We start from the raw sequence: 26,404 nt of genomic DNA, 5'->3' as shown, positions 1-26,404 counted from the left end.
GATTTCTTTTTTCTAAATTTAATCTTTAACAAACATGCTATTAAGAAGATTAAAAGTAGTTGAGATAGACGAAGGTTGTGTAAGCAATTATAGTTCGGTTTGACAGTAAAATTGAGGACTTATTGGCTAAAATGCATAGTACCTAATAAGTTTGGGGGATCAAGCGTGCATTTGGATTGTTCATAAAAACCTAAATACCAAATGCAAAAAAATTGGATGCTATTCTTGAATTTACTCCCTCTATATCTTGGAATAGTTATTTCATTTTATTTCAAAATTGTGTCATTTTATAATATAAAAAATACATTTAATTATTTTTCAATGCTTCTTTCCCCTTCTAGTAGCGATTGTATAGTAATACGTTGTTCGAAAATATCGAAATAGAAAACCAATCAACATCCTAAACTAACGATAAGAAAAAAACTCATTTGGTTCAGTCGAGTTTTATTTTCGCTTCTTCTTCCATTGGATTCGGATGTCTGACTACTTATAAATAAATAAAAACCTACACTAGAAAATTATATCTAATCTCATACGCTACCTTGGATTGATGATCAGTCATTTATACATCAATATAAATATAATGGTATCGGATGGCAAAAAAATGAATCACTAACAAAGGGATCTGAGCAAGTCTCCGAATAATTAATTATACATCATATATGATACGATGACTTACTTTAAAACAAGCCATTGTTTCTCTTTTCACGAGGTGTTACCCTTTAAGACGACTTTTCTAATCCAGTAGAAGATTCTTCCTGACAAACCTCTTTCTCAGTCACTACTGCTGGATTGATCACCGATCCACATAACTGTCAGTTAAAGCAGAAAATGAGACTACCAACAAAAAACAATTATTCCCCTTGGTCCTGTTTATAAGAAACACAAGTTGTAGTACTATAACTTATTTCATATAAATAGGACCCAAGATAATATCTACTTCGTTAAAGCATGTTAACAATTTGATTAAAGCATACCATGGAACTGGACTTGAAAGGTAAAGGATCATTATGGGGCAACATTGATGGATCTGAAGGCCTGTGAAACAGTAAGTGTGCAACAGTTCGATCAACGGGATTTGTATCAGTTTCAATATGCATGAATCCCGTACACCTGAATAGAGCAAGGTGTTATACTTATCAGTAAGATTAGAAAATAAACATTGTTTTTCTACGGATATTAAAACTGGATGGGAGCTAAGAACAAGAACGGAGCTTAAACATAATAACGTGTTCTTCCTCTCCTTTCTATTAAGAAACATTCATTGTCCATTGCAACAATAAAATGTTTTTTCTATATATATAATTTTTTGTAAATATAACTCACATCCTAAGATGAACTTCCAAGTTTGAAATAGGTTGAATATTTCAAGTAAAAGGATGAGCAGAAGTTTCAAATAAATGCAAACCTGGATGTTTTAAAAGGCTCAAATTAATTCACATTTAAATTTTAACGAGAGGAAAAAAAAACTTGAAGGAACAATTTCTGAATATTATTATTACCTTATACATAAAGATGTACAAAGCATCAAAGTGTAAAGGCTATGCATAAGTTAAGCAGATTAATCACTTTCTAAAGTAGGATTAAAAATTTGGTAACTAAAAATAGGCACTAATTTAAAATACCTACAACACAACCAATATGAGATTGTTAAAACTTAAATCTCACTGGCATTATATCTCAATATGTGGTAGGCAACCCATTATTGAAATGCCATTATATCTCAATATGTTTGGTCTTGTCAAGCAAAAATATTATATGCAATTCTAATAGTGTTTGTTGTCACAAAGTAGCCTTATAGGAGTCTCATAGTTTAGTCCAAGGTCCATCTAGTATAATTTTCATCTATAACAACTCACACTCCTTGTGGCATAGCTCAAAACTTAGCTTCTGCACTTGCTTGAGCCATAACATTTTTCTTATTGATCCTCCAAGCAATTAAGTTTCCACCCAAGAACATATATACAGTAATATGATGTTGACGGTTGACCTCCTACTAGTGATTGGCCCAGCCCTGCATAATCTGCATTTGTATATGCTTCCATAAGAATGGATCCTTTCATGTCAAATTTTGACATGACAAGGTCACATTCAAATCATGTATCTCTCTATCCCTTTGATATGTCCTCTCTCTTAATATATCAAGTGAGACATGAACATAATAACTACACATATACATAAAAGGATTCATTCCCACACTTTCATAGTTAGATTTCCACCCTTGATAATAATACTCTTCCAGATGTAGGTTTAACATATGGAAGAATCCTGTGTCATGCATGAACTTGCTAACAGTACTAATAGCATATGATGCCAAATATGGTTAGGTAGTGCCAGACTGCCAGGTATATCAACTTAACTACAAACATCTAGTATTGAGCTCTGTCAACCTTGAGACTTTTTACGTCATCTCCCATATTCCATTCTTCTACAACACACTCATTTAAACCCAGTTCTTTTACTTCAATGCTACCTGTACTATTGTTGGGATTCAAATCAAGGGTTGAAATGAAGTTCTTGTGATGTAAGGAAAGGTCTTTAAAAGAAACAAACTAGGAAATAAGATGCAAGGCTCTGTTCCTTTTTCTTAGCTCAATAGGTAAGACATCTGAGTCGAGATTACAAGAATATTTCAGCTGTGTGCCAAAATGTCTGTAATCAATATAAACTTGGGTTGAGCAATTCTTATGCTCAATGTAAGTTTCCGTTTAATATAATTTAGCTTATAAAAAAAATACAAGAATATTTAAAGCATTAAATTCAGGAAAAAAAGAGCATGTGCCTTCAGCATTTACCATAGGTTCAAACACTTGGAGTTATTTGGCCAGAACAGTGTTTTCATATTATGTTATGGCAATTTGGGTGTATCTACCTTGGCCGTAGCCAATTTAGGTGGTTCAATTTTCCATGCCTTGAAAGGGGGTGGGAGGGAAAGAGCAGCATGGTTATACTGTAATAAAGGTTTTATCTAACAATATATGCTAACTCACAATACTGTCCTTTCACAAAAATATTTTATTCTCCATTTCATGAATATTTCACTTTTCACATATCCATATATAAACCTGATGACTAAAAATTAAAAAAGAATATTATGTGTTTGAGTACATTAAAAGTGTCATATAAGCAAACCACAAGCCTACTCAAAATCATGCCGCACCAGCATTGCATTGTGTAGTCAAGACCCAAGAGAAATACAAATTTGAACCAGAAATCAATGGAGTGATACCTGTTTGAGTCCTGTATCATTACTGCTTTGCAGGCTTCAACATCATCACCAATTTGACCACTTGCATTGGTATCATTATGTCTTTGTTCAGCACTTTTAGCCAAGCGGTATAGACTGTCCCTTATGCATAGTTTGGTTCTAATATCCAACTGCAATCAAGTGAACTTTATGTTATGGAAAGTATTTTTTAATCAATTGATAAATAGATTTCCAGCAATAAGGATACGCAAGCATTAACTATCTTAGCATTCTTAGCATCACAACATAGGTTTAGTTCCTCTAGAATGAGGGGTGTACTGTAGAATAAATAGTGCAAAGTTATAACTGTTGATTGGAAAATCATGAGAATAGATTTAACAACAATAGTTTGTTAAACATGTGCATGTAGTTTATCTCAAACACAGCCATCGATTTCCTAAGCAAAGGTTATAACTCGATACTTTTCCATTTAAAGTGCATTCTAATTTTTGAAAAACCAAATCCCACGGCAAGAAATTTTTTCAGATAAAAAAAGAGTCAGACCCAGGATTTGGGTTGATACTGGCAGCTACCTTCCTATCATACGGTGTTTCAGTAGCACCAAATTTACAAAATTTATATGGCCAAGCAAAATTAGAGATGTAATGTTAACACAGCCCTGACAAGAAAATCCATCATGATGAAGAAACCAAAACTAGTCAGTTGCTGGTAAGTTAATTTTGATTTCATAGTCCAAGAAAATAATACAGAATCAAACTTTAACATTGCAAAATATTAAAATACCTGATCCATGATCTGTTGCAGTTGGCAAAAGCTAGTTGTTTCAAGTGAGGCTTCGTCCAGTGCAGAGCTCATAGATGAGCTTTCCTGCACATTTGATGAGTCTATTTCTTGTGAAAATCTTATGCTAATTTCTCCAACTTCACTATGGCCTTCATTCTCATTTTCAAACTGATGGCCTACCTTCTGAGCTGAACCTGGACTTTTGAATGGCTCAGGATTTCCCATATTTCCACTTTTAAATCTTGGACTTATTAGTTGTGCATCGTGGCAAAAATATAAATTTTCTCTCTCATTTTTTGTTTTCAAGGCAACAGCATCCAACTTATGAGCATTAGAACTCTCCATGTTAGGTGCAAATGACGATTCTTTAAAAGAAGGAGATGGATGTCCATCATGTCCAGACCTAGATCCAGACAAAGTTGGAAGGAGGGAAGTGTAATTAGAAGTATGACAATAGCCTGGGTCCATTAGGTCAGTTTGTATCTGTATATGTCCTAAAGAATTAGAATCCATGTCTGGTCTGTGTTTGTGGATGCTATCCTGTGAAGTGACCCCACTGGAAGAGGCTCCAAAAGATTGCTTCAGATTTGCATATTGCTCCACTTGAGCATAAGGAAGATCAAAATCACCATGTCCCAGGTAACCATTTTTTCTCTTTCCTGCTGATGTTTTTAACAGGTTTCCTTCCATCTGTCATACAAAGAGGCTGTTTTTGATATTCAAATTAAGCGACAAATTATTTTTTAAGTTCACCTGAATTAAATAGACTGGCCAGTCAGATTTGTTCACTGTTACTACAAACCATATGTCAGATGAATGCAACAGATCACTCAGAAAATAAAGCAGCTGAAATTGAGTATTGCCTAAAGGTCAAGGCCAGTTTTCTATTATTGAAAAACAAAATTTACATCAAACAAAATAAGCATTGAATTGTCGAATACAGTCAGATTTAGTGCCTACATCATAGCATTCTCATAATATCAAACTTCAATAAATAAATTCAATGGAATTAATACTTTCACAAGGTTAGAGGCAAATATCAAACTCATTGTGTTATATGCCTTTGAGGGGTCAATTTTGTGAGTATATGTATGTCTCCATGTGTGTGTTTTGGTAAAAGAGTCCACAGAGAATTGTAGCAACATAATTTGAAATTCAGAAGCTCAGAATCCAATTTGAAAATCAAAATAGAAAAAAAAATTGAAGGGTAGCCAACCTTTAGTTTAGCCATCAAGTCATCTCTATTACCAGATTTCATGGCTGATTCATGGAATGTTGATAATGAAGAAGGAACATCATCATGATTGGCATTCATTCGAGACCTCAATTTTTTATCAATAGGAGATGCTTTATTGTTGCCGTCATTAATTGGCAGACCTTCCATGTTTTCATTTGTGTCGATATTATAATCTGATATGCTTTTCAACAGACTTGCTTCAGCAGATGAAAACTTGAATGCAGACTTCAATGCATCATCAGATCCTTCAGTTCCATTTGAAGACCGGAGCCAGCAGAACTCCTCTTCATTATTGAGGCTCTCCATTCCAAATGTCAAGTCACAGCTTCTGCAATTTTAAAAGTAATATTTAGATATTCATGGTGATAATGATATATTGATTAGCATATCATTCAAGGTGGATGGTGAAAATACTTCGGTCACATAGGAGAATTTCTTACAACATCATCCTATCAACATCTTCAAAGTTTCCGATATTGAGCCACCCATCATTATCAAGAAAGCTGAGTTCATTGTCAGTTTGAGATATGTGATTGATTGAATATTGAGACACGCTATCATCCTCCACCACACACTTGTCTCCTAAGATGGTATCATCTGCACAAAGCTCACTACTACTAGAATCTACTTTGCTGCTCTTCAAACAATGATCAGACATCCTTGTATTATCTGATGTTAGCTTTTTATGTTCTCTGCATGAGTCACTATCACATGGAGAAAGCAGATCTTCAGGTTTGTTAGCCTTTTCTGTTCTCTCTTTCTGGTTCAGATTTAGCAAGTTCTCCCTACCCTGAGATGTAATGTAACATCAAGACAGACAATTAGAAAATTATTTAAGATACCCTGGCGTCACAGGACATAATAATTAATCCTCATAAAACATATCATCAAACCTAATAAATAGTGTAACAAAAAAGGTGATAATCATTTCAGAGATTTCAATCACTTTGCATAGAGAGGTAAAAAAAGTGATGCAAGTAGAATGGAAGAAAACATATTTTTCCTTTGATGACAATGTTGAGTCAATATATTGTTAATATTCCCTGGAAATGATTTTCATATCATACCAGATAACCTAGGTTGCCTGGTATGATATGAAAATATATTTTTCCTTTAATGACATCACTGCTCACCATCAGTATAATCTTGTCCAATTTGGAGAGTTCATTTCAAACAGAAGGAATTTGTCAAATAGTTCAATTAAATCATCTGCCACCTTTTCAGTCGAAGAAACACTATAGCCTTAATTTTTGGTACTCAGTCTCAAAAGTTACAAAAGAGGACCCAAATTATTCCTATTTCAACATCCCTACAATCATAAAGATGCTTGTCATTACTAATGATGCCAACTTAATTTTAACCAATAACGAATGTATTTAACAGAACAAAAAATTAGACGGGGAGATTTACCCGTTCTCATGAAAGAAGCCCCTCGTAGAAATCATAACTATCCTCTCTTGTTTTGAAGCATGAACCAGAGCCCTCAAAATCAAATCAAAATACCACAAAGCTGAATTTCTACTCATTTATGATCTTATACTACAATATTTTCAGTATGATACACCAAAATAAAAACAAACAAAAGAGGCAAACGCTAAAAGTTGAAGATCTAGAACTTAGAAGCTCATCCCAAGCCCCAGTTTACAATAGGTTGCGAATTTAAATAGAAGAAATTTCCATGCCAACAAATTATAACACCAACTCTATTGCTACGCCACATCATTAATAAAATAAAATCACAGAAACTAAACTATACAACCATTACTAGCCTGTTGCCAGAAGAAAAAAATGGAAAAATCACAAAGCATATCATAAATATAAATCCTAAATCATAAACAGAGACAATTAACAACTCTATACCAAAACTTAAATTGCATAAACCAAAGCAATTAAAAAAAAAGCTACAGAACTAGAAAAAAAAAAAAAACCTGAAATTGTAACTATGTTAGCATCCACATCCAGCTAAGCCAAGGTAACCGGAGAACCAAATTTTCCGAGAAAACGAGAGAGAATCTTCTTTTGAGCACTGTTCACCTCTGCGGTGGGGATTTTCTAGGACTTTCCAGAGGCTTCTTTTCCGTCGAACTCAACTCTGCGGCACAAGTTTTCTTTTTTTTCTTTAATTGTCATTAATTAATATTTTTATTTATTGTTATTTGGAATTGCAGCGAAAGGTATCGTGCAGAGATCGACACGTGGACATCAAACTCCGAGTTCGTGGATGGGAGGATCAGTTCCTGCGTTTCTATTCGTCCACGTACCCTTTTCCATTGGATTCTGACACGTGTCTTTGGACCACTCGTTGGGAGCACAAGTCCGTACTAGACTCCGCACGTGCCGTCTTCCTCATTCCTTCTTCACTCTGTTTTTTTCTCCTGATGCATGTAAGAATATTTTATTCATTCTGTTTATTCCTCGTGATAGAATGGAAATAGAATAAGAGTATTTTTTATTTTTTGAGTATGCGTTGTATTGTTAAACTATTAATAAAATCGCAACTTGGATGTTGGACGTTGAAAGATATTTCATTCCTTTTCTCAACCTTTGATATTGCCTGGTCTGATGATGTCTGGCACGAAATTCTCAATAAATTTTAGTTAATAATAAAAAAATTAAAAGAAATACAAAAAATATTATTAATATATTTTCTTATTGATTTGGTTTCTATAGTGAAAGAATTTGATTAATTAAACCAGTCAAAATCAAGTTGATTGATTTGATTGGAATTATTGACTTCATCAAGTTAATTTTGAGTCAATGAATATTCTTAGATGAACAAAAATTAAGTAATGTCAAAATGGATTGAATATGACAAATTAACTCATTAAACACAAGTTTGGGTTAGGTTATGTGTCAATCATTTATTAGTATAGTCAAGCCTACTTAATATTTTTATAATTGGGTTAGGTTTGATGATAGCTTCAAAAAAAGCTATCAAGTTAATTGATTGATTAAACCAATCCAAATCAAGTTGATTGATTTGATTGGAATTATTGACTTCATCAAGTTAATTTTGAGTCAATGAATATCCTTAGATGAACAAAGATCAAGTAATGTCAAAATGGATTGAATATGACAAATTAACTCATTAAACACAAGTTTGGGTTAGGTTATGTGTCAATCATTTATTAGTATAGTCAAGCCTACTTAATATTTTTATAATTGGGTTAGGTTTGATGATAGCTTCAAAAAAAGCATGTGTTAATACAATTTAGTATGATATTATTTTTGTTGTACTGACATAATTTTATCATTGGATAATAGTCAGTTAACTTTCTATTCGCTCACTAATTAAGTAATCATCTATCACATTAACTCACACATTATCATTAGAGGAGTACACGTCATTCATTTTTTAACTCTAATAAAAATTTATCATTCCTTTACTAATTTGAAGTCAGAATAACTTTACAAACACTATTAAGTCAAAATATTTATGATTGTAATATTATATTTAGATTATTTTTATTTATTTTTATTGGGTATATCAACTTAACTATGAGTCATAAATTTTTTAATAATTTTTCTTTTAATTTTAACATATTAAACTAATTCCACCCACACCCTAATAGGAAAAAGTTATGTGTACATTTTTACCTTGATATAAAAATAAATACAACCTAACCCAACCAAATATGAAAAAATTGATTTATAAAAGTAACTTTTTAAGACATATTGATGAGAATCATGAAACTGGCCAAATACAGGCTAAAGGCCCAAGTGGAGAAGGACGAAGGCCCAAGTGGAGAAGGACAAAGCCCCGAGTGGAGAAGGGTGAAGGCCCAAGTGGAGAAGGATGAAGGCCCAGAGGCAGAGACACTATCAAGACTATTAATTGTTCTTGAAGGCCCAAACTGTTTAGAAGGCCCATGTCTATTTTTATCTTTTTGTTCAGCTACACTATAAGTATTGGGAAAGTGGGTGTTTGATCTTTCAACACGAAATTGAGGCAGTTAGAGGCTTTTTTTTGGCAGAAAATCGTGTACCAAATCCCCTTATCTAGATTCTCCTCTGAATTCTGAGCGTTTTGATATATAGTGGGCCACAAACGGACAACCGTAGCAAAAGTTATGAGCATTTGAAGTTTACTTGTCATATCTGTTATCTTATCTGTTATCCTATCTGTTATCTTATTTGTTATCATATCTGTTATCCAAATTAAATCTAATTTGTTATCCAAATCTTATCTATTATCCAAATCAAATCAAATCAATTTTTTTATCCAAATCAGATTTGTTATCCAAATCTAATCTGTTATCCAAATCAAATCCAATCTGCTATCCAAATCAAGTCCAAGTTGTTATCCCCTAGAGAAGTGTGTGATGACCAAATCAGAATGGAAGAAAAGAGAGAACAAGAGAAAGAAAATAGTGAGGCACTACAAATGAATATGAAAAAGAAGAGTGATACACCCGAGGAAAAGAGTGATACACATGAGAGAAAATTTAATTATTTTGCAGAGGCGAGTGAAGTGAGGAAAGTGTTACCTGCTCATGAACCACTCAATCTACAGTATTGCAAAGACAGTAAAATTTCTACTGATAATTCTAATGAGTTTACTATTTCTATTTCTCCTAGTGTTCAACCATTATTGCAGGAATTTAAAAATGTCTTTCCTAAGGAGATTCCTCATGGACTACCACCTTCAAGAGGCATAGAACATCAAGTTGATCTTGATGTGAACCTTACGGGGCGAAACGTTTGATACAGGTTACGAAGGTTTGGATGACGCCACTTCCGATGAAGGAAGATAAGTCAGGGTAGACGCCACTTCCGGTGAAGGAAGATAAGTCAGGGTAGACGCCACTTTCGGTGAAGGAAGATAAGTCGGGGTAGACGCCACTTCCGGTAAAGGAAGATAAGTCTGGGTAGACGCCACTTCCGGTGAAGGAAGATAAGTCAGGTTAGACGCCACAAGGATTACCTTGATAAGTCTGATATTGGTTCAACAAGGAACCCTGAGAGAAACTCTCACCCAATTTTATGAAAATGCCAAAAGTTTTCACTCTTGCCTTTTACCACTCACTCCATCTTAACTTCCTGGATGGATCGAATTAGACACACAAGGTAATATAAAATAAAAGGAAAGACAATATAATTATCAGAGTAACAGATTTGATTTGGGATAACAACTTGGACTTGATTTGGATAGCATATTGGATTTGATTTGGATAACAGATTAGATTTGGATAACAAATCTGATTTGGATAAAAAAATTTGATTTGATTTGATTTGGATAATAGATCAGATTTGGATAACAAATTAGATTTAATTTGGAAAACAGATATGATAACAAATAAGATAACAGATAGGATAACAGATAAGATAACACAGATATGACAAGTAAACTTCAAATGCTCATAACTTTTGCTACGATTGTCCGTTTGAGGCCCACTATATATCAAAACGCTCAGAATTTAGAGGAGAATCTAGATAAGGGGATTTGGTACATGATTTCTGCCAAAAAAAAGCCTCTAACTGCCTCAATTTCGTGTTCAAAGATCAAACACCCACTTTCTTTTTTTTCTCTTTCTTCTTTTCTTCTCTTTTTTTTTTTCAAAATTTCTGCAACTTTTTTTTTACTTGAAACAGAACCCAAACAATTTTTTTTATGACACAAAGTCTGAAAGACACTAGAAACAAGAACAACAACAAGAACACAAACGTGACAAGAACAAGAACGAAACAAAGACATAAACAAGAACGCAACAAGACGCAAACAAGAAAACAAATAACAGAACAACGACCAAACACGAACCTGGACAAATTACAAAGAAAAATAATAGGATAAGATAGAACCTGTATCAAGAGCCAAAGCTCTGATACCAGATGATGTGAACCTTACGGGGCACGGATCGCTTGATACAGGCTGTAGAGTTTTTGGTTGACGCCACTTCCAGCGAAAGAAGATAAGTCAGGGTAGCAGCCACTTCCGGTGAAGGAAGATAAGTCTGGACAGACGCCACAAGGATTACCTTGATAAGTCTGAGATTGGTTCAACAAGGAACCCGGAGAGAAACTCTCACCAATTTTTATCAATTGCCAAAAGTTTTTTTTATTCAAATCAAAAACCAATACTTATAGTGTAGCTGAACAAAAAGATAAAAATAGACATGGGCCTTCTAAACAGTTTGGGCCTTCAGGAACAATTAATAGTCTTGATAGTGTCTCTGCCTCTAGGCCTTCATCCTTCTCCACTTGGGTCTTCACCCTTCTCCACTCGGGGCTTTGTCCTTCTCCACTTGGGCCTTCGTCCTTCTCCACTTGGGCCTTTAGCCTGTATTTGGCCAGTTTCATGATTCTCATCAGACACTATCAAGACAATTAATTGTTGCTGAAGGCCCAAACTAATTTGAAGGGCCAAGTTAAATATGTTTTTAGTTATAATTTTTATTTATTGTAATTTTGGCCCAACCTGTTTAGAAGGCCCATGTCTATTTTTATCTTTTTGTTCTGATACACTATAAGTATTGGTTTTTATTTTCAATAAAAAAAAACTTTTGGTATTTTCATAAAATTGGGTGAGAGTTTCAGGGTTCCTTGTTGAACCAATATCAGACTTATCAAGGTAATCCTTGTGGCGTCTAACCTGACTTATCTTCCTTCACCGGAAGTGGCGTCTACCCAGACTTATCTTCCTTTACCGGAAGTGGCGTCTACCCTGACTTATCTTCCTTCACCGGAAGTGGCGTCTACCCTGACTTATCTTCCTTCACCGGAAGTGGCGTCTACCCTAACTTATCTTCCTTCATCGGAAGTGGCGTCATCCAAACCTTCGTAACCTGTATCAAACGTTTCGTCCCGTAAGATTCACATCACATATTCAAGTATATAACAAAGGTGGATTTGAATGAGATTTGTCATGTAAGTTCAATTTTGGATTTTTGCATCCATAAAAAAATTAAACCTAATTGGATATGCTAACACACACAAGGTATTTAGATACGGTTTGCTCACTCAAAACAAGTACTCACATGTAATCTTAAACCTAATACGCGTGATTTTCTTTCTCCATTTGAAATCCTAGCCAGTTTTGCATCACTTTCACCTCTCATCTAGCTTGCTCTTACTCTGAAACACCATGACCATAACACCTCTCATCTCAATCTCACAAATGCAATCGTTGTGTGCCTCTGTTCATCTCCGCTCTAACTCATTCTACCTGAGATTTATATTAATTCGGTGACCATGAATTTTGTAATTTTATAATTATTATTAGATAAAAATAAAACTATTTTTTATTTTTAATAAATTTCATCTAACGATAAAATTTATATTTTAAAAAATATATTAAAAAGTGAATTTATAACATTCCTTGTATATTTCTCATCGAAATGAGGTGAGTCCCGCAAAAAATTCATCCATTGTATGTTTGTGCGCAGGTGGGTCCCACAGGAAAAAAAAAGTCAGAGGAATGTTTTTAATTTTTTACTCTTGTAACCTTGTTTGTTTATTTTGAAAGAAACTTGATCTTACCAAATAAAGGTATAAGAGTATTTTTTGCATGTTTACTTAATTATCTTCTCCCATTTCGTTTAAATTAAACAAATTTATATTTTATTTTCTATTTACTTTTTTCAAATTAAACAATTTAACATTCAATTTTATTTTGATCATAGTTTTTTTAATTATTATTTTTTATTTTCATTCCCTTTGTTTTCTTCCAAAACAAACAAACAGTGATAGTACACTACCCCGTTAATAACGTGTGACGTGGAATAATTAATTTTGAATATGTTATTATTAATCTTAGTCAGTCAAAAATAAAATGAATTTTTAAATGTTTTTATTACCAAGTAAGTGATAAAACACGTGATTAATATATTAACATTAAGGTTGAATCAATTTAAATATTACCTGAATTCAATTTTTCGTATTGATAATACTTTATTTATTTTTTAATGAACTTTACATTAATTAAAAAAAATTCTTTAACCAAAGAATTAAGACTAAAAAATATTTTTATCATCGATTTGAATTATTTTTATGAGTTGAATGTCATGTGTGGATGCTGTAAAAAGTTTTACACGGTACACATGTGTATAACTTTTTTTCTTTTTTTTTATTATTCTAGAATAATAAATATTTAAAAAAAGTATAATTTAATCTTTAGCTTATTTGATAACGCAATTACTTTTGTTCAAGCTTTTATGACTTGTGACGTTGTCATGCATCCTAACCTTGATGGAAATCTACTACCACTATCATCTATGTAACCTATCAGCTAATAGTGGAAACATATTTCTTACCAAGAAAAAAAAATATTAGAGGAAGCAAATTTAGGTAGCTTCAGAAACTTCCATACATCGATATACAGCAAAACGAAAAAACTTTCATTATCTTATAAAAAAAACTACTAATAAGTATTAGTATCTCGTACATGTGTATTTCTTTTATTTAGGTAACATTTTATAATATAAATTATTACTTTTTTATGAATTTTAATTATACATAAATAAACATTTATCATGTATAATGTATAGGTTAAAATACTAGTTTAAAAAAATAAATAAATAATATAATAGTAATTTAAGTTTAGGAGTTTTTTTAAAGATTAAAAGAAATTAGTTGAAAATATAAGTAAATAAAATTTTAAAAAATTAATGTAAAATAAAAGTATTTCTTATTTTCTTAAAGAAAAATAGAAACAAGGGCAAAATAGTGATAAAAATACGTATCTTAAGAAAAGAGAGAAATAAAATAAAAAGTGATCCAGAAGGATCAGAACTCTTAAAACTTTGTATGATAAGTATTTAATACCTTTTATATTTCTAATTTCTAATACAGTACATACATTTATTTTTTAATTAATACTTTCTTTATAAAGTACCGTAATAATTAAAAAATATAAATAGATTAGAAATAAAGTCATGGAAGATGATAGAATCAAATTATGCAATATAAATGCATTATTTTTCCTTTTTGAAATAAAAGTTTATAATTCTCTTCGGTTAACTAGCAGGCCAACCTACTATATTCCCAAGTAGCTGTTATTTGCGGCCCATACATGATTATAGAGGAAATATTAGAATTTATAAAGAAATAACCGGATGCATAATTGTTTTATATGTATTTGTATTTCCATGGCTCGTCAAGTTATGGTAGAATTATTACTCCATTAATCTTTAATACTATATTTGTATTTCCAGGGCCAATCAAGTTGTGTTAGACCAACCATCTTATATATGTATTTCTAGTACTAAATTAAAACTTCTATGTGCCTCATAATGTTGTTTCATTAAAAGGTTTAGGTGCGTTCCTTTAATTTTTTGCCGAAAAGCCACCTTACTCTGTCCTTTAAAAAAGATTTTTTTAGAAAACCGTTGAGATTTTAATAAATTCTTAAGTGATTATACATCACAATTTTATTCGTTAATTTCTTGATGACTTTTTTTTTACAGCAATGAACTATTATTGATTTACTAGAATTTTGATCCATGCGTTACACAAAGTAAACAACGAGTTTGAGTATTTTTTATTGTTTAGCTGTGAAAATGGATATCGACGTTTGTCAAATAATATGACAAATTATTATTTTTATTTTTTTTGTAAAGTGCTGAATGCATTTAAGAGGAACCAAAATGCCAAATCTAGCCTCCTTGTATGAAGGAAAAAAACAAAGACATGAGATTTTAAAATCATGAACAAAATGGTGAACAATCATAAATTTAAAATACAATGAACGAACAAGCATCATTCACTCCCCTTGCACTTAGAATGAAGGACGTTATTATGAAAGAGTTTAAGATAAAGGTTATTCAGAAAGTTCTTCATATTATTATACAATAAAAGCAAAAGTCTAAAGTTCTATACACTGTACATTCTCACACAGTGAGAATAGCATAATTAACATGATAATAATATCCAATAAGTTGAAAAACAAGAAATAGTACATGCAAATGCAAAGATCTAAATGTGAGCAAAATTTCTGCTCTGTTCTTCTCTTCTTCCTCTTTTTTCCATAATTAACTGAGCAGATGAACAAGCACTTATAAACAGACTTTAACTCATTTGTATGGTTATCATCATTTAACTTACAGTTAAATAACCATCCAAAACATATATAAACCGTTGTTGTGGCAGACCTAGACAAGCTTTCTTTGGCACAGAACAAGAACCCTTCTTGCACAAGAGGAGAATGTACATCATTTCTTCAAAAGCTTCTGCGAGAAAATCTTCTTGGAATACGGGCTGTTTCGAGAAACGGCTTTGTGGGACTCAATTGCTTCAACTAGTAAATTGTGTAAATGACCCTAGTTTAGAAGGAAAAGAAAAAATAAATAACAATCGCCACCAGATCAAGATCAACACTTTCATTGATGACATAACTGCTAAAATATGAGTACAAAAATTATATGCACTTTTTACTGATATAAAATAGGAAGTGTAGTATCAGAACATACTAGTAGATGACAGCAATTTTTGGCTAAAGAGATAGTATCATCATAACAAGATTTTAAACTGATTATTATACTGTCATTGATTTATCAAAAGTGAAGAGCAAAATAAGGTGGCCATGTTACAAACCTCAGAATGTCGAAGAGCTGATTGAACAACATAGTTTGCATGTGGATCTTGAAGCAAATGTTCAAAGTGAGGCGTGGAGAGCAGTTCAAGAATGACTCTTGATCGATTCTCATCATTGAATGCAGCAAGACATTTTTCAACCACATGACTACCAAACTTCTGTCTTGATAGGTGCACATAGTTGCCTTCAAATTGCAACCTTATGCATGTGGTGACAGATGAAATCTTCAAGTCCAAGATAAATTGAACAACATAATTTCTGCAGCAGGCAAAAAGAACAGAGAGATGAAAGGGTAGAAAAATCAAAGAGTAGTGGAAGCAGCATTTATCTCATAGTTCCAAAGTAGGTCAACACAGAATTGGTGTTTTATTAAAAACGATCAACAGGCTTGATTTGTTAGATGTGAGTCCCATGCAAAGACAAAAGCAAAAAGGTGTATAGAAAGAAATCTATTCAATCAATAGAGAAGTTAAAGCCGGTATTTGTTTTTTTTTTATCAGCAAGTTAAAGCTGGTATAACAACATATGAATTTCAATTTGAATTTTTATAAAAAAGAAAACACTGTAATTTAGATCCGGTAGTTATTAACAATTTTGTTTCCTAGTGTACTATTCACTTTTCATACTGTGTGACCACCACATTTTCCAGTCCCCACTAGACTTGGCCTCTGGTAAAACGGGTTAAAATCATTTATACAATTGCCAAAGACATTTGACAACAGCTAAGATTATTGCTTCTGCAACAGAAAAGAGAAAACATTTTTGTGGGTGGAAAAGTAGATATACAAAACAGAAAAAGAAGAACCGGTGAAAGGAATTTTGTGCTTTATAAACAATTATGTTTCCAAAAGTTACCCGAATTGATCTTGAGCTAGCAGAAGTGCATTAGCACATATTTCTGCAATCAGTTTTTCTCGATACTCCCCGCTTGAATGGCCAATGCATCTTTGCAGAACACAGCATCCGTGTTGGTGAGTTGCAATGTCAACACAATACTTTGCAGCAGCAACAAATATAAACTGCAGAATGCAAATAATAGGGTAAATATAACTTCTTCAAGGAGATATCAATTTATGTATTTATTCTACATTTCATCACACTCCAATCATGAGCCACAACAAAATGGACACCGATTCAATCATAGTTCACAAGCTCTTTATCCCAGAATCCAGATAATTACAAGCATTTCTTTTTGTTCATTGGTCCCTATTTATAATATTGGTCATTTTACTAACCCTGTAGATATTAATTCCACAACGGAAGTAAAGGCCATAAGAAATCTAGTTGTCTAATTTTTTAAATTAGCTAATGGACAATTGTACTAGGATACTCTAGGCGTTAAATTCATAACCCTTCACCAGCAATGTTTCTGCTGAACTGAGCATTAGCAGTTAGAGTGGTGTTAGTTTTATACATCATTGATCAATTCAAATTTTTTTTCCAAAACAAAATCGGAATCTTAGAGCAACACATAACACTCATATAAATTTATATTTTTTCTTGGTGATGAAACTTGAAGAACATTTAGCAAATTTTGTCCATGGTACAAAAAAACTCAAACTTTAGTAGCTTAGAAACTGCAAGCATAGCATTGTCAATTTATGATGGCAAAAGCATGTCTTTCACATAATGACATTTAAAGTTTATATACACCATTTTTAAAGCACCATTATTGTTATCATAACTTAGACAAGAGTGTTGCATGTTAAGGAAGAAAAGCTTTCAGAATGAACTGAATATGTAAGAAAACAACGAAGTCTATTTCACATGAGATGATCAGCTATCACTGATTAAAAAGTTTATAAAATAGAAACAAGAGTGAGATGAGGATACAGATTTCTGTTCACTCACAAAAACATCATGCACAAGATATCAATAAACTTTATTGAGAAAGATAGAATTCATGCCTTGTTATCTTCATTGCTTAAACATAGCAAACAACGCTGAACCACATGGTTTCCATTTAGATCTTTGATGAGAGCCAAGAATCCTGGTTCAAGAGCTGAAACAGCTAATGAAATTTGCTGCCTAGTTTTGAGAGTCTCAACTAGCTTCTGCACCACGCGAGTGCTGATAAAAGAAAAAAAAAAAAGTAAAGAAGTCATGTCAAATTCAATATAAGCCAACTACATAAAATTGCAGTAGATTCACAAGTTGTGCCATCACCCATGAGTGTTTAAAGAGATTCTGACAAGCTGCCCAGGTTCTTCGGTAATTATTAATAGGATTTGCATCCTCTGTTCTTCATTGCATACATCCAATAACTTCTGCATAAGGTAATTTCCAAAAGGATTCATCATAAGTTCCACTACATGATCAATTATCTCATTAAATATCATTAGAACATCTTCTGGTGTACCCTCATCAAACATTTTCTGCAAGAACCTACAGCCATGCTGATCTTTGGCCATTAAATATATATAACCTTGAGCTTCAGCTAGGGAACTGTACTTGGGTAACAAAGGAAAGGAGCAACCTATCCTGGCACCCCTAGTATTGTCATAAGTTCCTACAACCTGGTATGGCATGTCTAGCTCTGATCTCTTCAAATTCCTAGCAAAGCCGGTGTCTTGCACCGCAGCCTTACTATGATACATAGAACGATCCAAACCTCTGCTAGCAACATAATTTACACCTTCACCTTGTATGATGAAGCTCCCCTCACTTGCAATAGCATCTATGTTTCTTTGTGGGATTCTAGCATTTGAAAGAGGCACAGCTCTTGAACTATTAGGCAGAGAATGGCTATGCCTATACTGCAGTAAATCCTGAACACCCAAATAAGGTCTTAAATTAATACCTCGGGAAGAGCTGGGCAATCTCAACATGCCTCTTTCTTCAGTTACATTCATTCCATTTTTCTGTGCATAAAGTAAAGCATCAACCATTGGATTCCTGCTCAAAGAAGCAGTACACTCCGGTGGCTGATTTCGACTTCTTCCAAAATAGTAGTTATCCATCAGCTGCCTTGAATGATGATGACATGGAGACTCCATTGAACCACTAAAGTCATTTAATTGAGAAAGCATTGGCTCGGACCTTTTGGCACACTGTCTTGATCCAAATAAATTAGCCATTAAGGCCGAATTCATATCGGTATCCTGATTTCTAGGACTCCAGGGAAGAGGGGACTGAACCCCAACACAATCAAAAGAACCTCTCCTGAAACTGTAAGAATCCCCATGCTTGTGAACATTGCTTGGACCATTTCCAGTGAAGGATACACATTCAGGAAATGGAGGCCTATGCATGGCCATTGAAGCATCCTTGAAATCACAAGGGCTCTCTTGTTGATTGCTGATGTACATTTGGCTAAAATTGGCACACAGGCCGCCAAGTTCATTAACCAAACCTCCATTGGCATTCCTGATAAGAGTTGAATCAGGTGTGATGAAACGGTTATTAGGGTGAGAAGAAGAACCTCCAGAAGAAGGCATGGTGGTGGATTTAAGATCCTCCAATGGAGGAGGGGTTGGTGATCCAGTGTCAGACAAGGCATGGCCAGAAGAAGAGAACAAGCTTGAGGAAGAACCATCAGATTGCAGAGAAAAGCCACTCACAGGGGATGAAACACATGGATACTGAACCTGAGTGAATGGGTGGTCATCATCACACATTCCATGAGACACAACAAAAGAACCATGACGATGATCATCATCATCACCATGATGAACAACAACATCATGCGATTTCCCATGGTAAAGATTGTGTGATGTTGCCTGAGGGATCTCATTCAGCAACATCTCAAGCTCCTCGAGCCCCCCATCATCCTTCACGTTCTCCAATATCTCTTTCCCCATCTCAACGCTTTCAACACACCAACAACAAACAAGTGATAGAACAAAAAAGAAAAAAGGAAAAAAAAAAACAGAACAACAAATGAAACTCACGCAGAACAATCAGAGAGAGGAGTCTATGCTATGAATCAGAAAGAAAAAAAAAAGAAAGAAAAAACCCATTTCAGATATTGATTCAAAGAGAGTGAAAAACACAACCCCGTGAGAAATTACGAGTCTTTGGTCATCTGGGTTGGGCTCAGTGGGTGGAGAAACTGGGAAAGTTGGGTCCTTTTAGAGAATTGGAATTGCATTTGCATTTGGAGAAGAAAATCATATTATTCGGGGTAATGGGTATTGTCTGAGGGGAGTTGGTGAAGCATGCAAATATTGAAGATTTACATGCGGTCACTGGGAACCGTAGGCGTACACACTCAGCGTAGTCTCACAGGCCATTAAAGCTGAAGCAAGAACAGACGCTACGGGCTTTCCATATTTATATATATATATATATATATATATATTATATAGAGAGAGAATATTTAACTCCAATATATATTTATTTGTAGTATAAAAATTAAAAATCATGAATTCTTCACGGTTTTTACCATCGTCATTTTAAAAATTATATTTTATTTTACGTTATTTTTAATTGGTTGGTAGAGTAAATATCTTTTACAATATGAATTAATTAAAAATTGTTTTAATTATGATTTTTATAAATAGTCATTATAAAACTTAATATTTTCTAGTTTTTACTTATATAATAATTTTTTAATAATGATAATGTAAATTTTACATTATTTGTATATTTCAATTAAGTTATATGTCATTATTTTGGGGGGCGTTTTAAATGCATGAAAGGTATAATTTATTGATACATTTCTTTTACAAAATCAACGGCTGTATATTAATATTCTTTATTGTTAATGCACACCTAATTATTCTTTTAAAAAATATATCGTTCATTTATTATTAATAAAAAAAATTATATTGTCAGTTATGTAAAAAAATTATACTTATAGTTAATAAAAAGATTATTTGTTTATGTAATGTTAATGTAAAGTTATACACCTATAGGTATACTTATAGTTAAGTTATAGTATATCTATATATTTTAAATAAAAGAATAATAAAATATAAATTATTTCAGTTTCAATTATGGATACTTATATTTTAAATTGAAGTCAATCATTACATAATTATACATTTGATCAGAGAAATTGTAAATTAAATCAAATACTAAGTGACGTTACATAAGAATTACTTGCTCTTAGATAGGGATAAAAATATTAGATAGGTTTTATCTATTTGAGAAAACATATGTTTTGTGTAGATTAAAAAAAAGAAAAAAAAACATATGTAATTTTCTTTTACCTCAAGAATAATTACTGTAATTTACTTTATATATTATTAGGGGAAAAGAGGGACGGAGTGCCTAATTGTTCTTTCATGTTTTTTTAAAATAAAAAATTACAATAGAAGTCAGTGAATAGTTTGCAAAGATAATTACATGAATAAAACAGCAACTTATGAATGCAGTTATAGAGATGAAATGGATATAAAAATATGTAAACCAAAATACCAAAACTTTTAAGACTCATTAGAGACTTATAAATTATCCATTAACAAAATACTCAAATTCATAACAGAATTCAAATCCAAAATAGTGTCTAATTCTTAATAGAAATGATTATTGATTAGATTTTGTTTACCTCTTAGTTAAATTCTAGGTTAGTTAAGATTTTTTTTTTTGTGAAACAAAAGATCAAGACCAAAAAATAAAAGTAAAGTTGTAGTGGTTTCATATGATTGGAACATAATTTTTTTAAAATACTCATTAAATTAAATTAAATTTGAAATTAATAAACATATTTAGAAGGAATTGAATGAAAAAAAATACTAAATATTAAATATAATGGAAAATAACTCTTAAAAATACACTTATTTAAAAATAGTTCCTAAAAACATTTCCATTTACAATCAGTTTCTAAAAACAATTTTATCTAAATAAGAAAATTCAGATTTATAACTAATTAACTAGATTGGTCACGTTCTCTCTCTCTCAAAAAAAAAAAAAAAAAACTACATCGGTTACGTATGAAGTCAAGCTCTCCCAAAAACGAGAGTGGATTGCCCATAACTTTAGCTATCTTCAGCTTACTATCAACAAGTAGTTTGAATAATAATGTACTCTGTCTTTTTAGATAAAATTTTAAGTTTAAGTTTTGTATATGAGAAAAATATAATTAGGAAGGAAAAATCTTATTAAATGTAGTTCATGATTAATCATTAATTAAGTTTTTTCCGAAGATTAATCATAAAAAAATTAATAGATGTTTTATACCAATTAAAAAAATTATCTTCAACTCATTAAGCCTGTGAAGTAAAAAGAAGAATAATTCAAGGAAAAATAGTGTTTGAAATTGCGGGAAGAAAATTGTTTTTGTACTTGTTTAGCATGCTAATTGTTTGGGTGTGTTTTAAAATTTATTTTCATAGAGATAAAAATTGATTTTGCAATAAATAAAAATTCTTAACTTTTTCATTATTATTAATAATTATAGTTTTGAGTGTAAGAATCATAAATATATTTAAACTCACTCTTTAAAAGCAGTTTCATTTTACCATTTAATTAAACATACTTATTTTTTATTTAAAACAAATCAAGCTTCATGAGACGTATATTTTATAATAATCTACTGTGTATTGAGTTAATCAGACATTTTTATCTTTATATATATAAAAGCAAGTAAGTGAGGGTACTTTTTGAAATATTTTTTCAACAATGAAGTGAAAAAAAAAGTCTTTAATTGATAGTAAAAAAATATTAAAGAAAATCAATAGAAATTAACTAAGTTAAAAATATTTGCATGGGTGAGTAAATGAAAGGAAAAAAACACTATTTTAAATCAAAGAATTTGTAATGTGATGGTTTTTTTTTTAATTATTAGATCATTAATGCATATGATTTTTTTTTCATATACCTTATAATTATCATTATAAATAGAGAATCAGTAAACTAAAAAAAAGTATTTAATACATCATTGATTTTATAAAATAACATATATTTTGGAATACATTTTTCTCTCTAAAATCTCATATTTTTTTTAGCAATATTAAAGTTCTTCCATTACGACGTCGAAAAAAAAAGTTCTTCCATTACACATGACATTTTTTTAACTTATATATTTTAAATTGTTTTAATTTAGTTATTTATTTTAATTTATTTTACTATCTTTAATTTATTTCGTGCATATGTTTTTTTAAAATTTCAAATTTATAATTTATTCGTTGTTTAACAAAATATACAAATAAATAAAAATTGAAATTACATTAATTTGTAACAAACTAAAAAATCTTAGAAATCTTAAATAAATACAAGTTATATATATATATATATATAATATTTATCAATTATTATTATTTTTATTACTAATAAATTTTATTCTCTTTTCATTTTTCACATATAAAATTTTATTTTTAAAATTTTTCATCTTATAAAAAAATAAAGGTTAATAATTAACAAAAAAATAAATCAAACTCTTTGATTTATCGTGTGGTCAATCTGTTGGTATTCCTTAATTTTTTGTGTGCTTTCTGATCTCTCTAAATAGTAAATATAATGAAATTTCCATTTAATATTATTTTTAAATGTCACAAGTTTTCTATGCAGTCTTACAGTTTTAAAACTAGATAGACACTCATTAACAGGCAACATAAACGAAATGCTAATAGAAAAATTACATGAGAACGAAATTATTTTTGACGACTAAATAATATTTTAAAAATATGAGAAACTAAACATAAAATTAAGATATTTTGAGAAGCTAAAATTATATTTCAACCATGTTTGATAATAACTTTTTAAACACAAGACAAAATAAAAATGTCAATTGTGATATTTTGAGAAATTAAAATCACAATTTACCCATGTTTCGTCTAATAGGGATGAAAAATATTAATGTGACATAGGAGTAGTTGAGCATGTGGCATTAATTACTGCCCAGGTTCATATGAATTCCCATGATATTAGAAAATTAATCCTCCTCAAAGCACTCTAGTAAATGAATAATTAATGCAAATGCAATATTTATTAGCCCGCACTTAGCCTAATCAATATCGTATCGATCGGAAGCTAGTTATGCGAACAAAAATAAATTAATATGCAATCACAGGTGCATACATGTCATTTACAAATATTGCACGATTACTATTAAAACATGGTTTTAACTTCACTTCTGTGTGTTGGCAATCACACCTACACAAAATAATTGGGGCAATTTTAACAATTCTTATTGTTGATTCATTCATTTAAAAGGAAGCTCCTCTTGCATAACTTTTGCCAACTATGATGTAGAAAACTAAAGTGATTAGCCACCCAAAAATAGGAAATTAAGGGATACGATTAAGGTCCATTTGTCTTATTTTTTTTATGAAAAACATTTTTAATAAAAAAAACTTGTCTTAAAAGATCATAATAACTATGTAAGTTCCTTTAATAAAAAGGTAAAAATAAATAAAAATGTTAATACTTTTTTAGAAGATAAAAAAAATCACAAAATCTATTTTTAAAACATAAATAAATACTAAAGGATGGGATATGGAAACATATTCTTCAACTCATTTTTTAAATACAATTCTTATTATTAGTTGAAATTTATTAAAAAAATATAAATTAGAATGAGATCATTTTAGTTTTTAGATTAACCATTGATTTTTAGTTTAATACTTAAATATATAACCACATTAAATACTCAAAACAGAAAATTTTATAATCCATAATAATCATAATCATATTTAACACGAAGAAGATTACTATCTCCTAAAAAAAATTGAAAGGATTTCCAAAGGGCAAATTGTGGACAAGTGGAAGCTTGAAATTCTGGTGGGTGTTTTTTGTTTTAATAATTGGAGAAGGTGACAAAAGTCGTTTTATTCGTTCCCTTAGAAGGAAAGCCAGAATTTGCCCTGGCCCGCATGGTGCCGGCTAGTCAATAGTAGTGGTATATTTAGTGAAAATTTAATTAATATTTCAATTTGAAAGACAACTATTACTGCTATATTAAAAAAATCAATTTAAAACGAAGAATTATGATAATTGATTAGCAAATGTTTGTATATCTATATCATGCTTGGTACAAGATCAAGGATTTGTCAAAAATATACATTTTAAAGAATAACATATGAAATAATAATTCTTAGTAAAAAATTAATAGATGTTTTTTTTGAATAAGTTAATAGATAAAATTTTAATAATTTAATAATCTATTTTTACTCATTTTAAGTAACAATTATGACTTTACTTTATCAGTTTTCAATATATGTTTACGCTTTTGAGTAAATAAATTGAGTTAAATCTCATGTGTTTACTATGTGGAAAATGCAATGAGGATTTTTTGTTAGATCTGAGAAATTGAAAATGGCGTCTGAAACTCTGAATTCATTTCTTTCAGAACCAATAATATCTAGGTTTAAATTTTTTTCTAATCCTTCAAATTAAATTAATTAATTTTTTTTAGTTCTTCAAAAATATTTTGTTTTTGTTAGTTCCTCAAACTTTCAAAAACTATTGTTATCCCCTTTTTATTTATTGTGTTTATGCTTACACAATTTTATAGTTTTTAACTGTCAAAATTTATTTATCTAATTTATTTTTAAAAAACAATTTCTTACAAATTTAAACCATCAAAATATTTGAATCGTATGATTTAGTAATCATTTTTTTACCTATTAAGACATTTTAAAAAAAACATAGCTGGATGTAGAATTATGATATTTTTTAAATATTGTAACGGTTTTAAACTATCACAAATTATTTTTCAAAAAATTAAATTTAAAAAAGTTGATAGTAAAAAATCCTCACAGATTATGATACTATTAATGCAGATAATGAGAGACTAAAAATAAATTTAAAAAAATTTAAGAAACTAATAAAAACAGAATTTTTTAAGAACTAAATAAAATAACTCCAAATTTAAAAAATTAGAAACATATTTAAGCCAACGAACTAACTATTACTTTCTTCTCTACCGTGTATTTGAATCTTCTCTTCATATCATTTTGACCGTGTTATTCAGATATTAAGTTCACACTTTAACTACAAGATTTAACTTTTTTTTTTCTGCATGGATCGATGTTCTATTAGAAACAAATTTATTTGAAGAAGATTAGAAACTAAATATTGATACATCTCTTAATGAAAATTCAAATATTAATTCACCAAATTTTTTTTAAAAAAACTCTTTTTATTAGATCTAACTCTCATTGATATATATATAGACACACACACACGGAAGCTGCTAGTATCCACACTCTAGTTAATGTATATTAGCAAGTTTTATGACAAAATATTCAATTATCTATTCTTTCCATTAATTTTTTTAATGTCTGTTATAGTAATTATAATAATTAAATATTTCTTGTTTAAAAAAAATGTTTCTCTCACCTTTCTCACATAGCATTCAGTAATTTCAAGGTTTCTCTTACCTCTCTCACCTTCAATATCCAATTTGGTGCTGTTCTAGAACTCATGTAGCATATGAGTGGAAGCTATGGTGATAATTCTCCCGGGGTTGGTGTAACGTGTAATTGAATTCTGATCTTCACGTACGTAATCAGTGATTTTTTTTGCCACATATTGTGTCAACTTCAATCTTTAATCTTAATAAAATTTGTTTTTATGTGCCAAAAAAGAAAATGATTTGACGGATGGTGATAATTCTCCTGTATGAGGAAAAAAGTTATAAGCGAGTTTTATTCTTAAATGGTCGTTCTGTTGTTTGGATGTGTTATCCCATGATCAAAATTAATGAAAAAAAGAGATAATTGGATATTTTTGTCCTAAAATTTTGGTAAAACTTGTTAATACA

General features: G+C 30.9%; 2 protein-coding genes across 5 annotated transcripts; both read right to left on the bottom strand.

The window, feature by feature from the left end:
• Window positions 1–518: 518 nt before the first annotated feature.
• Window positions 519–7,365, bottom strand: LOC100797813 (protein LNK1). Of its 4 annotated transcripts, XM_006579932.4 has the most exons (9): window positions 7,157–7,365; window positions 6,639–6,710; window positions 6,362–6,537; window positions 5,669–6,018; window positions 5,208–5,556; window positions 3,992–4,681; window positions 3,230–3,378; window positions 978–1,113; window positions 519–812 (listed from the first exon to the last, which is right to left on the bottom strand). In XM_006579932.4, exons 3-9 carry the CDS (start codon window positions 6,362–6,364, stop codon window positions 723–725), a joined length of 1,767 nt encoding a protein of 588 aa, XP_006579995.1. In that variant the 5' UTR covers window positions 6,365–6,537; window positions 6,639–6,710; window positions 7,157–7,365; the 3' UTR covers window positions 519–722. The 4 variants fall into 4 exon arrangements, with proteins under 4 accessions (XP_006579995.1, XP_025984237.1, XP_014631101.1 ...); XM_026128452.2 differs by lacking the exon at window positions 6,362–6,537 and having other exon boundaries at window positions 7,157–7,364; XM_014775615.3 differs by lacking the exons at window positions 6,362–6,537; window positions 6,639–6,710 and having other exon boundaries at window positions 7,157–7,364.
• Window positions 7,366–14,934: 7,569 nt separating this feature from the next.
• Window positions 14,935–20,020, bottom strand: LOC100805789 (putative pumilio homolog 7, chloroplastic). The gene is made up of 5 exons (XM_003524692.4): window positions 17,923–20,020; window positions 17,664–17,826; window positions 16,612–16,775; window positions 15,756–16,014; window positions 14,935–15,481 (listed from the first exon to the last, which is right to left on the bottom strand). The coding sequence occupies exons 1-5, from the start codon at window positions 19,554–19,556 to the stop codon at window positions 15,374–15,376; spliced, it is 2,328 nt and encodes a 775-aa protein (XP_003524740.2). The 5' UTR covers window positions 19,557–20,020; the 3' UTR covers window positions 14,935–15,373.
• Between the last annotated feature and the right edge of the window lie 6,384 nt (window positions 20,021–26,404).

Source organism: Glycine max, chromosome 5, assembly GCF_000004515.6.
Source record: "Glycine max cultivar Williams 82 chromosome 5, Glycine_max_v4.0, whole genome shotgun sequence".
Classification (NCBI taxonomy): domain Eukaryota; kingdom Viridiplantae; phylum Streptophyta; class Magnoliopsida; order Fabales; family Fabaceae; genus Glycine; species Glycine max.
This window is presented reverse-complemented; position numbering and strand designations above follow the sequence as displayed.